The sequence below is a fragment of the Rattus norvegicus genome, chromosome 18 (assembly GCF_021556685.1).
Source record: "Rattus norvegicus strain SHRSP/BbbUtx chromosome 18, alternate assembly SHRSP_T2T, whole genome shotgun sequence".
Taxonomy (NCBI): Eukaryota; Metazoa; Chordata; class Mammalia; order Rodentia; family Muridae; genus Rattus; species Rattus norvegicus.
In genome coordinates this window covers 29,276,020-29,290,209 of record NC_141551.1, presented here as the reverse complement: position 1 = coordinate 29,290,209, position 14,190 = coordinate 29,276,020, and the positions used below count along the sequence as shown (strand labels likewise).

General features: G+C 42.9%; 2 protein-coding genes and 1 pseudogene across 2 annotated transcripts; all 3 read right to left on the bottom strand.

The window, feature by feature from the left end:
- Positions 1–1,200: 1,200 nt before the first annotated feature.
- Positions 1,201–5,055, bottom strand: Pcdhb13 (protocadherin beta 13). Its single transcript, NM_001408915.1, has one exon. The coding sequence runs from the start codon at positions 4,757–4,759 to the stop codon at positions 2,369–2,371; it is 2,391 nt and encodes a 796-aa protein (NP_001395844.1). The 5' UTR covers positions 4,760–5,055; the 3' UTR covers positions 1,201–2,368.
- A 3,252-nt stretch (positions 5,056–8,307) lies between these two features.
- Pcdhb12 (protocadherin beta 12) lies at positions 8,308–11,326 on the bottom strand. The gene has a single exon (NM_173099.2). The coding sequence runs from the start codon at positions 11,187–11,189 to the stop codon at positions 8,796–8,798; it is 2,394 nt and encodes a 797-aa protein (NP_775122.2). The 5' UTR covers positions 11,190–11,326; the 3' UTR covers positions 8,308–8,795.
- Positions 11,327–11,446: 120 nt separating this feature from the next.
- On the bottom strand, positions 11,447–12,791 carry Mrpl15-ps1 (mitochondrial ribosomal protein L15, pseudogene 1; annotated as a pseudogene).
- Between the last annotated feature and the right edge of the window lie 1,399 nt (positions 12,792–14,190).

Below are 14,190 nucleotides of genomic sequence, written 5' to 3'. Positions count from 1 at the left end.
ATTCATAGGCAAATGGATGGAACTAGAAAATATCATCCTGAGTGAGGTAACACAGTCACCAAAGAACACAAATTGTGTCCATTCACTGATAAGTGGATATTTGCCACAAAGCTTGTAACACCTAAGAAAAATTTATAGATCATATGAAGCCCAAGAAGAAGGAAGAACAAAATATAGATGGTTCATTTCTTCCTAGAAGGGAGAAAAATATAGGAGGAAATACAGGGACAAAGAGTGGAGCAGGAACTGAAGAAAATGTCATTCAGATACTGCCCCACCTGGGGATCCATCCCATATGCAGCCACCAAACCCAGTCACTATTGCCTCACCAAATCCAGTCACTATTGCTGATCCCAAGAAGTGCTTGGTGACAGGAGCCAGATATGGGTGTCCCCTGAGAGGCCTTACTGATACAGATGAGGAAGCTTGCAGCCTGAGTACAGGGACCCCAATGGAGGAGTTAGAGAAAAGACCGAATGGGTGGAAGGGGGTTTACAACCCCATAGGAAGAACGACAATATCCACCAACCATGCCCCACCAGAGCTTCCAGGGACTAAACCACCAGCCAATCAGCACACATCACACATCGAGGGACTCATGACTCCAGAGGATGACATTGTCCAGCATCAATGGAAGGAAAATCCCTTGATCCTGTGAAGACTTGTTTCCCCCATGTAGGGTAATGCCAGGGCTTTGAGGTTGCACACACACACACACACACACACACACACACACACACACACACACACACACACACACACCTTGTTCTGAAGGTCCTTGCACATTCTCATCCTTGAGGGCAGGAGAACCAGATCTGCATGCTCTAACTTCTTCTCAGCCATTTCTTTCATACACTATCCTCTTTAGCCTAGTAAGTCAAAGTTCCAGAATCTTTTAATTTAGCAATTAGATTTACACTCTCAATCCACAATACATCTACAGAGTAAATTCACTGTCAATTAATAAAGATAGAAACTGCCCAGCTAGACAAGATAAAATTCACCTAGACCACCTGGATTGGAATCATCTTCCTCTGTCGTCTCCATCTTGATTTCTCTCCTCCTCCTTCCTAGACTTTTCCCCGCCTACCCTTTCTTCTCATCCAATGATAGGGAACACCGTATCCTGAACCTGCCTTGCTTCATAATGACATTATCCTACATAAAATTATTATTATTATTTTAAAAAGGACTGCTGGATGACTGGTAACAAAAAGCAAAGATTTATTCAACTTTTACAAATATCTTGATGCTAAAAGACCATACTCTCCTTACACAACGCTCACAAACTATAATTTAAAATGAATTGACAGTTCAGTAAAATCTACACTTAAGTAATATGTGTTGATTATTAAAATGCACAGAGACATTCCTAGTTATGCATACATAGGGTAAGTGTCTTAGTGTTTAGAGTTCCTTACATTTAGAGATGCACCTGATAACCAACACGAGACTAAAACGTTCAGTAATACCAAGTATTTACATTTAAAATTTTCTCCAAACCAATAGTAAAATTAATCACTTGTTTAAAATGAAATCTCAAAGGCTTTACATGTAATATACTTAAAAGATTGCATGATTTCATATTCTATTAAAATATTTTACTTAACTTGTCAGATACAGGTTAGTGCTACTAATTAAAAAACAAACTATGAAGCATAATAGAGAACAAGTGGAATCTCCAGAAACTGTCTTTCTAAAAAGTACAATCTCAAAAATAATAGCAATGGTACAGGCCAGGCCAAGCATGATGGAAAAGCCTTTAGTCACAGTACTAAGGTGACAGATGCAGGTAGGTCTCTCTGAGTTCCAAGGCAGCCAGGTCAATTTAATAAGTTTCAGACCATCCCAGGCTACACAATGGCACACCCTTTTACTTCCACCACTCACAAGAGAGAGGCAGTGGATCTACAGAATGAGTTCCAGGATAGCCAGGGTTACATTGAAAAACCTGTCTCCCTTGATGCCCCAGAGAAAGGAGATGTGAGGGGGAGGTGAGCTGGAGGTGAGTGGGTGGATGGGTGGGGGATCACCCTCTCAGAGGCAAAGGAGAGGGGGGATGGGGTGAAGAACTCTTGGAGGGTGTACCAGGAAGGGGGCAACATTCAGAATATAAATAAACAAGAAAAAGAAAAAAGAAATAGGAGATCCCTGTCTCTGAAAACCAAAATAGAAAAGGAAAGAAAGGAGAATTGATTTAGCTCAGTAGTTTATTTTGCTTAACATGCATGAGACACTGGATTCCATTTCCAGGCACTATTCCAAAAAGTAAGGACATAAGCTTCTGCTAATACACATCAATAGCATGCAGGTATAGGTTAAAAGGTATTTCTAAGCTTAAGCAGAATTTACTAGTACACTAAAGTATTTAGATGAATAGGAAGCTATTCCGAAGAGTAGGACTTTGCTCTGTGTTCCTCTCAGGTTCCACAGAAGGAAAGTGTGGGTTAATTGCCTTACGCAATTTGAACTCACCAGTCCCAGTGTCTCCCCTCAGACACACCTCATACTGGTAGCTCTGGGAAAGAGTCCCAGAGCCGCTGACATCCACCAGATGGCCAGGAAAGTGTCCCTCAGGCATAGAGTAGCCATTCAGAGAGGCCGCCCTGACCCTCCTGCACAGCCTCACCACCACGAACAGCACCACAGAAAAGAGGAAGAGCGAAGACACAGATGCTAAGGCGATAACCAGGTACAGGGTGAGCGTATCTTCAACATCCTTCGTGGAGTCCTGCGCTACCTCGGGGAGAGGTAGGTAGGGCTGAGAGAAGCCATCTACCAGCAACACATGCAGCGTGGTGCTGGCAGAGCGCGGAGGGTTGCCATTGTCCTTGACCAGCAGCAGCAGCCTGTGCTTGGACACGTCACGCTCACTCAATAGCCTAGTGGTGCGTACCTCGCCATTGTGCGCCCACACACTGAATAGTCCAGGTTCGGTGGCCTTGAGCAACTGGAATGACAGCCAGGCATTCTGGCCTGAGTCGCGATCTACAGCGACCACCTTAGTGACCAGGTAGCCAGGCTCAGCCACCCTGGGCAGCAGCTCTGTGCAGGGCACAGAGGCATTCTGCAGAGGGTAGAGCACAAAGGGTGCATTGTCATTGTCGTCGAGCACCACCACGCGAACCAGCGCTTGGCTGTGGAGTGCAGGAGAGCCTTGGTCTGTGGCGTTCACTTGGAACTCGAAGGCCTTCAGGGACTCATAGTCCAGTGCCCTGAGAGCAAACAGTTGCCCATTGTCTGCATTTATGGAGACCAGCGAGGAGAGGGCCAGATGCGGGTCGTTACGCGGCAGCAGTGAGTAGGTGATGTGGGCATTGGTGCCTGAGTCTGAGTCTGTGGCACTAATGGTGCCTATGTGCAGGGCAGGGCTGTTGTTCTCATGGACGAACAGGGTGTAGGAGGTTTGGGTGAAGGTGGGGGCATTGTCGTTGATGTCAGACACCTGCACTGTTATGGTGTGCTGGGTTGTGAGCCTGGGTGTGCCCATGTCAGTGACTGTGATGGTGATGTTGTACTCAGCTCTGCTCTCTCTGTCTAGTGCCCCATCTGTTTCCAGAGTATAGAAATTCTCCATAGATGGTCTTAGAAGAAATGGAAGATTGTCATCTATGGAACACATAACCTGCTGGTTACTTCCTGAGTCTGCATCTGAAACGCTGAATACTGCCACTATGATACCTGGCAAATTTTCAGGGATGGGGCTGTTGAGTGAGGATAAGATCACTTCCGGAGCATTGTCATTCATGTCCAATACTTGGACGACTAAAGAGCATTTTCCTGTTAGCCCACCACCATCTAGGGCCTCGACATCCACATGGTAAAATGGAAATGCTTCAAAATCCAACATGCTTTTCAGTCGAACTTCTCCTGTCTTAGTGTTTATTTCAAAAGGCTCATTAAGGCCATCATCTTGAGACAGTCCATAGGACACTTCCCCGAAGGATCCTGTGTCCAAATCTCTTGCTGAGACAGTAATAAGCAGTGAGCCAACAGGGTTGTTCTCAGGGACTTGAACCTCATAGAGCTCCTGAGCAAATTCTGGCGCATTGTCATTTATGTCTAAGACCAGTATTTGAATCTCTGTGGTCCCAAACCTGGGCGGAGACCCACCATCCACTGCAGTGAGCTTTAGTCTGAGCTGGTCTTGCTCCTCACGGTCCAACGCCTTGTTCAACACTAGCTCAGGGAACTTCCTGCCATCGCTGCGGTTTCGAGTGAGCACGTGGAAGTGAGGGTTATCATTGACAGTGTAGCTTTGAATGCTGTGGCTGCCCACATCCAAGTCCTGTGCCATTTTCAAAGGGAATATCTTTCCAGGTGGAGTTATTTCTGATATCTTAAGGAGCATTTCTTTGGCAGGAAACTCTGGGGCATGGTCATTTATATCTATAACTCTCAGTTCAGCTTGATAAAACTGCAAAGGATTTTTTAGTAACACCCGGAAAGACAGCACACAAGGTTCTGTGGAGCCACACAGCTCTTCCCGGTCCAGGTTTTCATTTAGTACCAAATCCTGGGTCTGTGGGTCAAGCTGTAAATACTGTCTGTTCCCCTTGAAAACCACTCTAGCCTCCCGAGCAGCCAGTTCTCCCACCCTTAGTCCCAAGTCCTTAGTCAGGTTGGCCACAAATGTGCCACGTCCTGTCTCCTCCAGCATGGCATACTGAATTGATTCTGAGCCCACCTCCCACAAAAGCATGAATGTAATCAAAATCATCACTTGCCTTGTCTTGCACCACACTTCTGTGTGTGACATCTCTATTGGCTGATCCCAGAGGAAAAATCTCTTCCAGCTCTTACGCACTGAGGTAACTTTGGCCTTCCCGAAAACCTTTGCTGTGGAATTGTAGATTTGATCTTACAGATTCTCAGTGACTCCTCTTCCCCGGAATCCCTAGCTGCAGCAGTAAATGGTTCCTGTATTTTTGCGTCAGCTTCTAGGTGAATTGGTGCCTGAGGATTCTCAAGGGTTCTTACTCATTCTCTTAGCCTACACCGCCACCATGCGTTCAAATCAATAACTTCATGAGAAATCTTCAGATCAACACTGAGCATTATAAAGACTTTTATCCAAGTCTGAGCATTATAAAGACTTTTGAGTCGGTGTTTCCGAACTGAGTGTGGGAAGGGTTTCTTAGGAGACTTGTTTGTGTGTTCATCCTTGAGTTTAGCTTTTAGATTGGTTTACAAGACCAATCTATATCTTGAATCCAACTGTCTGCTGACCTAACCCCTTAGGTCTTCAGTGTATTTACAAATCATTCTCTCTGGCCATGTCAACTTCCCATAATCAACTATGGTTCTTTAACGGTACACATGATCTCTGATGAGTTCTGTAAATTCACGAGTTTAAGATGTACACTGTTTAATTGTCCCAATAAACACATCAACAAATTATTGAAAATGTGAGCATTGGTCAGAAACATAAATGTTGAGCTAAACACTAACTTCTCTAAAATACACGACTCATAGATGGCATGAGCAACAGACTTACTTGTGATAAAGTCACATGAGGGCAGTAATGGTAATAATCATTAGGTCACTGAGAGGAAAACTACAGCCAAAAGGTACATACGATAGCAGAATAATAACAAAATGAATAATTTAAATAGGAATGAGAAGAAATGGATATTTGTCATAAGAACTTTAAGGTTTAACTTCATTTCTAGGCGAGTAAAATTGGTCATTGATTTGATAGATTTGGGGGTTTTATTATAACTTTTCATTGGACAAAACACCCTCATGTTGATTGATCAAAGTCTAAAAATATATTATTCTATTGTAATCTATCTGTGGCATGTTTCAGAAAATGACACTCACAAACTACCTCTACTCAGGCACAGCGTTGAACAACTGCAATCCCAGAACTTGAGAGTCTAAGACAGAAGGACAGCAAGTTCAAGGGAAGCCTCGGCTACAGAAAGACTGCGTCTCACAAAACAACAAATAGAAAGTCAGATAATGTGACGTGGATTACGTTTAAACACACCATGGAATTTAATGACTGAACATTGTGGTTATATTCTGTTACCATCCTGCTGTTTTCTGATAAATTCAAGACTGTCTTTAAGTATCATTTTAAAATGTGGGTAAGTACCCATACAGGAACATAATATATGTTAAATACGACTGGTTGCTGATGGATTTTGTATTTATTTAAAGATAAATTTATTGAAGTCAAGCAAACTTCACAAAACAGCCAAGACAATGGAAGGTGTGAAATTAGAATATATTAAAAATATTTTAACTCTTAGTAAAGCAAATCTAAAATCTGATGGTTGAGATCATCTTATAGCTAGAAATCACATGTGTACATTCAGTGGAATAAAGAGAACCACTATCAGGATCCTCTAGGGTTTACTAGAAAAACCCCTTCTGAGCCTGTGAATAACAAATGGGACTAACAAAATAAAACTGACCATCAAAGACCGTGGTTTCTGGATCATTTCTAAATGTTCCTTTCAAATGGGATCATGGTTAGCCATTGTTGTCAATTTGATTGTAGTACAGACAAGATTGGTCATTACCTCCTGCAGTGTCTGTGAAGGGTTCCCTAGAGAAATAACTGAGGCAGGAAACCCATACTGCATGTGGGCAGCACCATCCCCTAGGCCAGAGTCAGAATCAGAGAAGAAAACAGAGAAAGAACTCCAGGTAAGCAGTCTCTCCTCTAGGCTTTTGTCACCTCAAAAGGTCCTCTTCCTTCAGCGATGGACTGAAACCTTGAGCCAAAACAAATGTATCCTCCCTTGTTTTCTTAGCACATTACACCACAGTGTGTGTGTGTGTGTGTGTGTGTGTGTGTGTGTGTGTGTGTGTGTGTAACAGAGGGTGCTCTCAGTTCTGATTCCAGTTTAATGGCTTATTATCTCACAAATTACTTTATTCATTTTCTGTGGCTACATTGGCACCAGGTGTCTTCAAATATGGCTTAAAGAGTATTCCCAAAGTAAAAACAAATTTTTATCAGCATTATAACATTTATTGTTCTCAATCTAGACAAAGAAACATCCTTTAAGAACATTGGTATTTAAATGAGAAAGATAGTATCTTGATATTACCCTCTGCAGACAAAAAATCTGGGGTGCTAACAATTCAGCTAATAATGATTTAAAATGTATTTTTTTAGTAATAAACAAGTTGATCAAAAAGAACTTTTAAATTTGTTTGAAAGTGCTTTTGAGATGGGAAGATGTTTTGGTGAGTAAACCACTTGTCTGCACAAGCATGAAACCCCTGGTTCAAATCCCAGTTTTCCTCTAGGGAGGTGGGAGGCAAACACAAGAGAATCCCTAGAAGCTGTAGGGTAGGCTAGGCTGGTGCATACAGCAGAAAAACAGCAAGGGGACCCTGCCTGAAATGAAATAGAAGGCTATACCAAGGTATCTTCTGACCTCCATGCAAATGCCTTGGTCCACACATGCACACACTGTATGTACACACACACACACACACACACACACACACACAGTGCTTGCCAACTAGAACAGGTTTTAGCAAGAATATGGATAAAGTTGTATGGGGAGATATTGCTGCTTGTAATGTAGGTTGGTGCAACCAATCTTGAAATCTCGTTGGAAACATCTATTGAAAGTTTACTCATACAACTCTATCCCCAAGAAGTGAATGTTCATCCCAAATGCAAATATGCATCTAATCAAAATATATATGTAACAATGTTCATAATATTATTTATAACTAACAAACCAAAGTAATAAAGTGTGGCATACACAACCAGAATAACAATTTATGACAAAAATTATAAAATAACAACCATTAAAGCAGTATTATGCATACATTTCATAAACACAATATAGAATGAAAGAAGCAACTGGTAACTTACAAGAAATTTACATAAACTCAAAAGAGGCAGGACTGTAGATTGGAAGTTAGTACACTTGCTATGCTTAGGCCAATTGTGCCCAATTTGAGTGGCACCCGCCATGCTAGTAATATTTCATTTTCCCATTGCACTGATAGCATATGTTCTTACTTTATGCAAACACATTTAGGGGAACATTAAGGGTTTTTTTTTGTCACGCTATAATTTGACTTAAAGCCTTCACTTCTTTTTTGATCACAGGGATCAATACAGGAAAACACGAACAAAACAAAGCAGAATAAGTCAAAAACATCCATAACTATTCTATTGCATTCTCAGATACCGTGTGCAACATCATTTATATTCATCCCACCAACAGTGAGTTTAATAAAGAGAACGCTGTACAGCAGTTTGCCTTTTCAACTTAGCATCGGAAAGACTGTCGAGAAACAAGATGGCTAGAATAAACAGAAAACACAACTAGTATTTGATTTTTATTAAGGTCGCTCACCACAGCTGAGCCTACTCATGCATGCTCACAATCCCAACATAGGACAACAGAGGCAGATGGACTGCCACAAATTCAAAGTCAGTCTGTACATAGTCATTTCAGGTCACCCAGGGCTACAATTTAAGACCCTGTCTGAAATAACACAACAAAGCAAGGCATCTCTAACAATGAAAGTGGTTCCAATTCGTTACAGCGAATATGAGTTCCCCTCCAAAGCAAAGTTATAATAATTGTAAAAAAAAAAAAACAACCCAGCATGCACTGGTATGGCGTAGAAATCTAAACAAACACAATGGAGTAGAACCAAATTCTCTAGAGTAGGATCACATCTGAATAGTTTGATTCAAAACAAAGGATAAAATGAACATATATCTCAGGAGTTGATTCACGGCACTACACCATTCTACATCAGGGATAGTTAAGGAAAAATGAGGTAACCACCACTTCAAAATCAGTGCTCTAATAGAATCCAACGCTATTGTGCACAACAGCGTTTTCTCTTTCTTCAGCAGCAGCAGCCTGGGTCGGAAGGATAGGAAACAATGGTTTAAGAAAGTTAAACTCATTTGTTCTAGTACCTCCATTAAGACACACCTCATATTGATAACTCTGGGACAGGGTCCCAGCACTGCTGACATCCACTAGGTGGCTAGGAAAGTGTCCCTCGGGCACAGAGTAGTCACCCAAGGAGGCCTCCCTGGCCCTCCTGCACAGCCTCACCCCCACAAACAGCACTACAGACAAGAGGAAGAGAGAAGATACAGATGCCAAGGCAATGACTAGGTACAGTGTGAGAACGTCGTAATTATCTTGCATGGAATCCTGTGCCACCTCAGCCAATGGTAGGTAAGGCTGCGAGAAGCCATCCACCACTAGCACGTGAAGAGTGACATTGGCAGAGCGCAGAGGATCGCCATTGTCCTTGACCAGCAGCAGTAGCTTGTGCTTCTGAGCATCTCGCTCACTCAGCAGCCTAGTGGTGCGCACTTCACCATTGTGTGCCCATACACTGAACAGCCCTGGCTCTGTAGCTTTAAGTAGCTGGAACGACAGCCAAGCATTCTGTCCAGAGTCGCGATCCACAGCCACCACTTTGGTGATCAGGTAGCCGGGCTCTGCTGCCCTAGGCAGTAGCTCAGTACAGGGTGCTGAGGCATTCTGCAGTGGGTAGAGCACGAAGGGGGCATTGTCATTGTCATCCAGCACCACCATCCGCACCAGAGTCTGGCTGCTGAGTGCAGGCGAGCCTCCATCTGTAGCGCCCACGTAGAACTCGAAGGACTGCAGAGCCTCATAGTCTAGAGCTCTGAGCGCGAACAGCTGCCCATTGTCAACATTGATGGAGATGAGCGAGTCGAGGGCCAGCTGCGGGTCATCAGGCGGCAGCAGCGAGTAGGTGATGTGGGCATTGGAGCCTGAGTCTGAGTCTGTGGCACTGATGGTGCCTATGTGCAGGGCGGGGCTGTTGTTCTCGTGGACAAACATGGTGTAGGAGGTTTGGGTGAAGGCAGGGGCGTTGTCGTTGATGTCGGACACTTGCACTGTTATGGTGTGCTGGGTTGTGAGCCTGGGTGTGCCCAGATCTGAGACCGTGATGGTGATGTTGTACTCAGCTCTGTTCTCTCTATCAAGTGGCCCCTCAGTCACTAACGTGTAATAATTCTCAAATGTGGGTTTCAGGAGAAATGGGATATTGTTCGGAATAGAACACACCATCCTTCCATTGTCCCCCGAATCAGAATCAGAAACACTAAAAACAGCAACTACAGTCTCTGCGGAATTTTCTGGGACCAGGACTGTGAGCTTCCTAATTGTCAACTCTGGGGCGTTGTCATTCACATCCAACACCTGTACAGCCACAGTGCATTTTCCTGAAAGGCCTCCTCCATCTGTGGCTGCGATTTCTATGTTATGATTGCTAATTTCCTCAAAATCCAGCTCTTTGCTCAGATGGATTTCTCCAGTGATTTCGTCTATTACAAATGGTTGAAATACCCCATACCCTTGAAACAGAGAATAGGTCACATTGCCATATACCCCAGCATCTAAATCCGTGGCAGAGACCGTGACAACAAAGGCATTGAGGGGATTATTCTCAGGAACTTGCACCTTATAGAGTGACTGTACAAACTGGGGGGAGTTATCATTGATGTCCACAACTTCTATGTGAACTGTGGTGGTTCCTGAGCGGCGTGGGGTTCCACCATCCAGAGCAGTGAGGATTAAAGTGAGCTCAGGCTGCTCCTCCCTATCCAGGGCTCTGTCCACCACCAGCTCTGGGTATTTCCTGCCATCTGTGCGACTGTGAGTAACGACGTGGAAATGGAGGTTGGGATTGACTGTGTAGTTCTGAACAGCGTTGCTCCCTATGTCAGAGTCCTGAGCTGCCTTCAGAGGAAACACAGTTCCTGGATGGGCGCTCTCAGGAATTGTTAGAAGCATTTTCTTGTTGGGGAACTCTGGAGAATGGTCGTTTATATCTGTGAGCTGCAGTTCAGTTTGGAAGAACTGCATAGGGTTTTCCAGTATGATCTGGAAGTTCAGCACACAGGGTTCTGTCTCTCCACACAGCAGTTCTCTGTCTAGTTTTTCCTTTAAGAACAAATTCCCAGTCTCTGCATCCAGCTGCAAAAGTTCTTTGTTTCCTTTGTAATGGATTTGAGCTCCTCTAGAGGACAGTTCTCCAACCCTGATCCCCAGATCTTTCGCCAGGTTAGCCACCATATAGCCACTCTCTGTTTCTTCTGGCATGGAATATCTAATGGCCTCAGAGCTAGACTTCCACAATAACGACAATATAGTAAGAAAAAAGACTTGCCTTTGCTGTGGTATTTTTGCTAGTGCTGTCTCCATTGTTCAGATTCAGTCCTGAGGGTGCTGCTTCTTCAAGTCAATTACAATCCACTCATGAGGGTCCGGGAAGATATTGGAGTAAATCTGATTAGGAAGGTGTCTTCTTCCCAAATAGTCACAAAAACACGTCCAATCACTTCCACCTCCAAAGCTTCCTAAATTCTGCTTTTCAGGTTAATGACTTCCTGTGAGTCTGCAGAGCTCATTCTCCATATTCTTAGCCTGCAGCGCCACCAAGCGTCCTTATTTCCTCTTACATTTCATTTTGCTATTTCAACTCTCATTTTAAACCTGATGTGTTTAAGTGCCCTTTTAATTTGAACAAGCAGCCTGTACTGTGATTTCAGTTCTTAGCAACCAGAAATTTCTACATATGATTTTGTCAAATTAAGTTTTGCTTGTAAGAATATATTTTATTTTTATTTTTAAGCATTTTTTATCACCCTTCCAAAGAATGCCACCATTTGGATTTTCGAGACATAGACCCTCAAAGACTCAGCTTCTCTGTGCAATATTACACACTACATAGAAAAAGGTCAAAAGATCTGACCACAGTGATGGCCAGTATCAACCCCGAGGCTTTAAGACCCAGAAGAAGTCATGTTTCAGCCCTGTCTGGCTCAAAAGTCTGCTTTACTGGAAGGGAGTTAAGGAGCTGTAATACTCGAGGAGATTCTCATCTGTTTGTTTTAGAATTTTCTTATCTGCCATATTCACCACCCAGCCAGGAGCAAGACCAATGAAAATCTGCCTTGGATCCTTCCAAATGCTGAGCATTCTGAGAGTTTACCTTTCATGATAGCAGGAAGGACATAGCCAAACTTCAAGGTGCATTCAAGTCTTGCTTTGGGAAACTTGGCAGGGTTGGTCAGGTACCCTCATTCCTTCACATTGGTATAATAGGGTACCAGTGCTTCAGGTAGGAATATTTGCTTTGGAATGTGCTGTCCTTGCAGAAAGAATGGAACAGGCTTGTACAAAATCTCCAGACTTCATGGGTCATAAATGGCTGTAGTAACAACACCGCCATTTATCGATTGTAGCAATTGAAGCCAACTGCACCTCAATATTAATTTTTGCTTGAAAAATATCAGAACCCTCTTCAACTAGCTGGATCCCATAATTGCTTTTAAGTACTTGGATGGTCACACCTCTCCCATTCACAATCTGGGTGAGGTCAATAAGTTGAGTTTGACCAACTCAACAAAAGTCAATGGATGCTGTAGTCTTCTGAGACTCAAAGGCAGGTATTAGTGTCTAAAACTATGTCCTGCATTAAATCCATATTTTCGGATTCAGGTGTAAAATGGAGTCCGCTCTCCCTCAAAGTCCAGCTGAGGCTGGATTCTTCTCTGCTTTTCTCCTTTTTGACCTCTGCCACATTTCCTACTTCTCCCATCTCTTGGATGTCTTTCCTGTTTTCTGGAATCAGGGTTGGGCTTCAGGATATCCAGGTTCACTTGCAAGGACCACTACAGCTCCAGGTTGGTCCCACAGCTGTGTACCATGCCAGTCATGAATCTTTCCAGGGGCCAAGAATACATTTAAATACATTTTCAAACAAACTAAAAAGCAACTATTTGTTTATATAAGACTATTGAGTAGACGGATCCACTTTCTTGTGTAAACTTTAAATTCTATTTTGTTCAAGAAGGTAAACATAATGGACATATAGAAAAATTAATTATACTTTTTATAGTTAATAATTTTTGCTTTGAAATATACCATTCATCTAGGAGGAAAAAGTGATAATTGTATACTCATTGAATGTCTATAATGTTATTCAGCTCAACTTAGACAATAAATATAATAGGCTAAATCCCAAGATAATTTGCCCCTCTACTGTTTGATTATTTCTCCAAATGATGGGCAGTCTTCATGTGTAGTTGTACTATGACCATCGAAACATGACTATTCCAGTTGCTCCACATCTCTGTTAACACTTGGTGCTGTCATCTCAATTTTTAGAACATTACTGCATGTGTGGTGATTTCATAGAGTAAATTTAATTAGTATTGGTCTGTCATTCATGAAGTTTTGTACATTTTCATGTTTACCAACCATCAGGTTACTGTCTTCTGAGATGCTTGTTCATGCCATGTGTGAACACACATGCTTGTTCGCGTGTGTGTTTGTGTGTGTGTGTGTGTGTGTGTGTGTGTGTGTGTGTGTGTGTGTGTGTGTGTCTTCTCTTTGCTTGTTGAAGTACCTTGTATATTCTGGGTATAATTTTTCAGATATATAATGTTCAAATATTTCCCACTGTATGTCTTGAATTTGCTCAATTCATATTGGACTTTAATCAATGAAACACCTTAATTGTGTTTAGTTTGATTTGGTAATACCTTTATTTATTGCATATCTTTTGTTTACATTTCAAATGTTATTCCCTTTCCCAGTTTCCCATCCACAAACGCGCTATCCCATAGGCCTCCCCATACTTCTATGAGGGTGTTTCTCCACCCACCCACCCCTTCCTTCATCCCCCCACTGACATTCCCCTACATACGCAGCTGGAGCCATGGGGCTGTCCAGGTGTACTCTTTGGATGGTGGTTTAGTCCGTGGGAGCTCTGTTGGTTGGTATTGTTCTTATGGGGTTGCAAACCTCTTCACCTCCTTCAATCCTTTCTCTAACTCCTCTATTGGGGACCCTGTTCTCAGTTCAATGGTTGGCTGCCAGCATCCACCTCTGTATTTGTCATGCTGGCAGAGCCTCTCAGGAGACAGATATATCAGGCTTCTGTCAGCTTGCACTTCTTGGCATTAGCAATATTGTCTGGGTTTGGTGGCTGTGTGTGGGCTGGATCCCCAGGTAGGTCAGTCTCTGTTCCAAACTTTGTTTCCATATTTTCTCCTGTGAATATTTTTATTACCCCTTCTAAGAAGAACTGAAGCATCTACACTTTGGTTGTCCTTCTTCTTGAGCTTCGTGTGGTCTGTGGATTGTATCTTGGGTAATCTGAGCTTTTGAGCTAATATCCACTTATCAGTGAGTGCAT

Coding starts and splice junctions, on each gene's coding strand:
- Pcdhb12 (NM_173099.2), bottom strand. CDS start 11,189: ATGGAGACAGCACTAGCAAAAATACCACAGCAAAGGCAAGTCTTTTTT.
- Pcdhb13 (NM_001408915.1), bottom strand. CDS start 4,759: ATGTCACACACAGAAGTGTGGTGCAAGACAAGGCAAGTGATGATTTTG.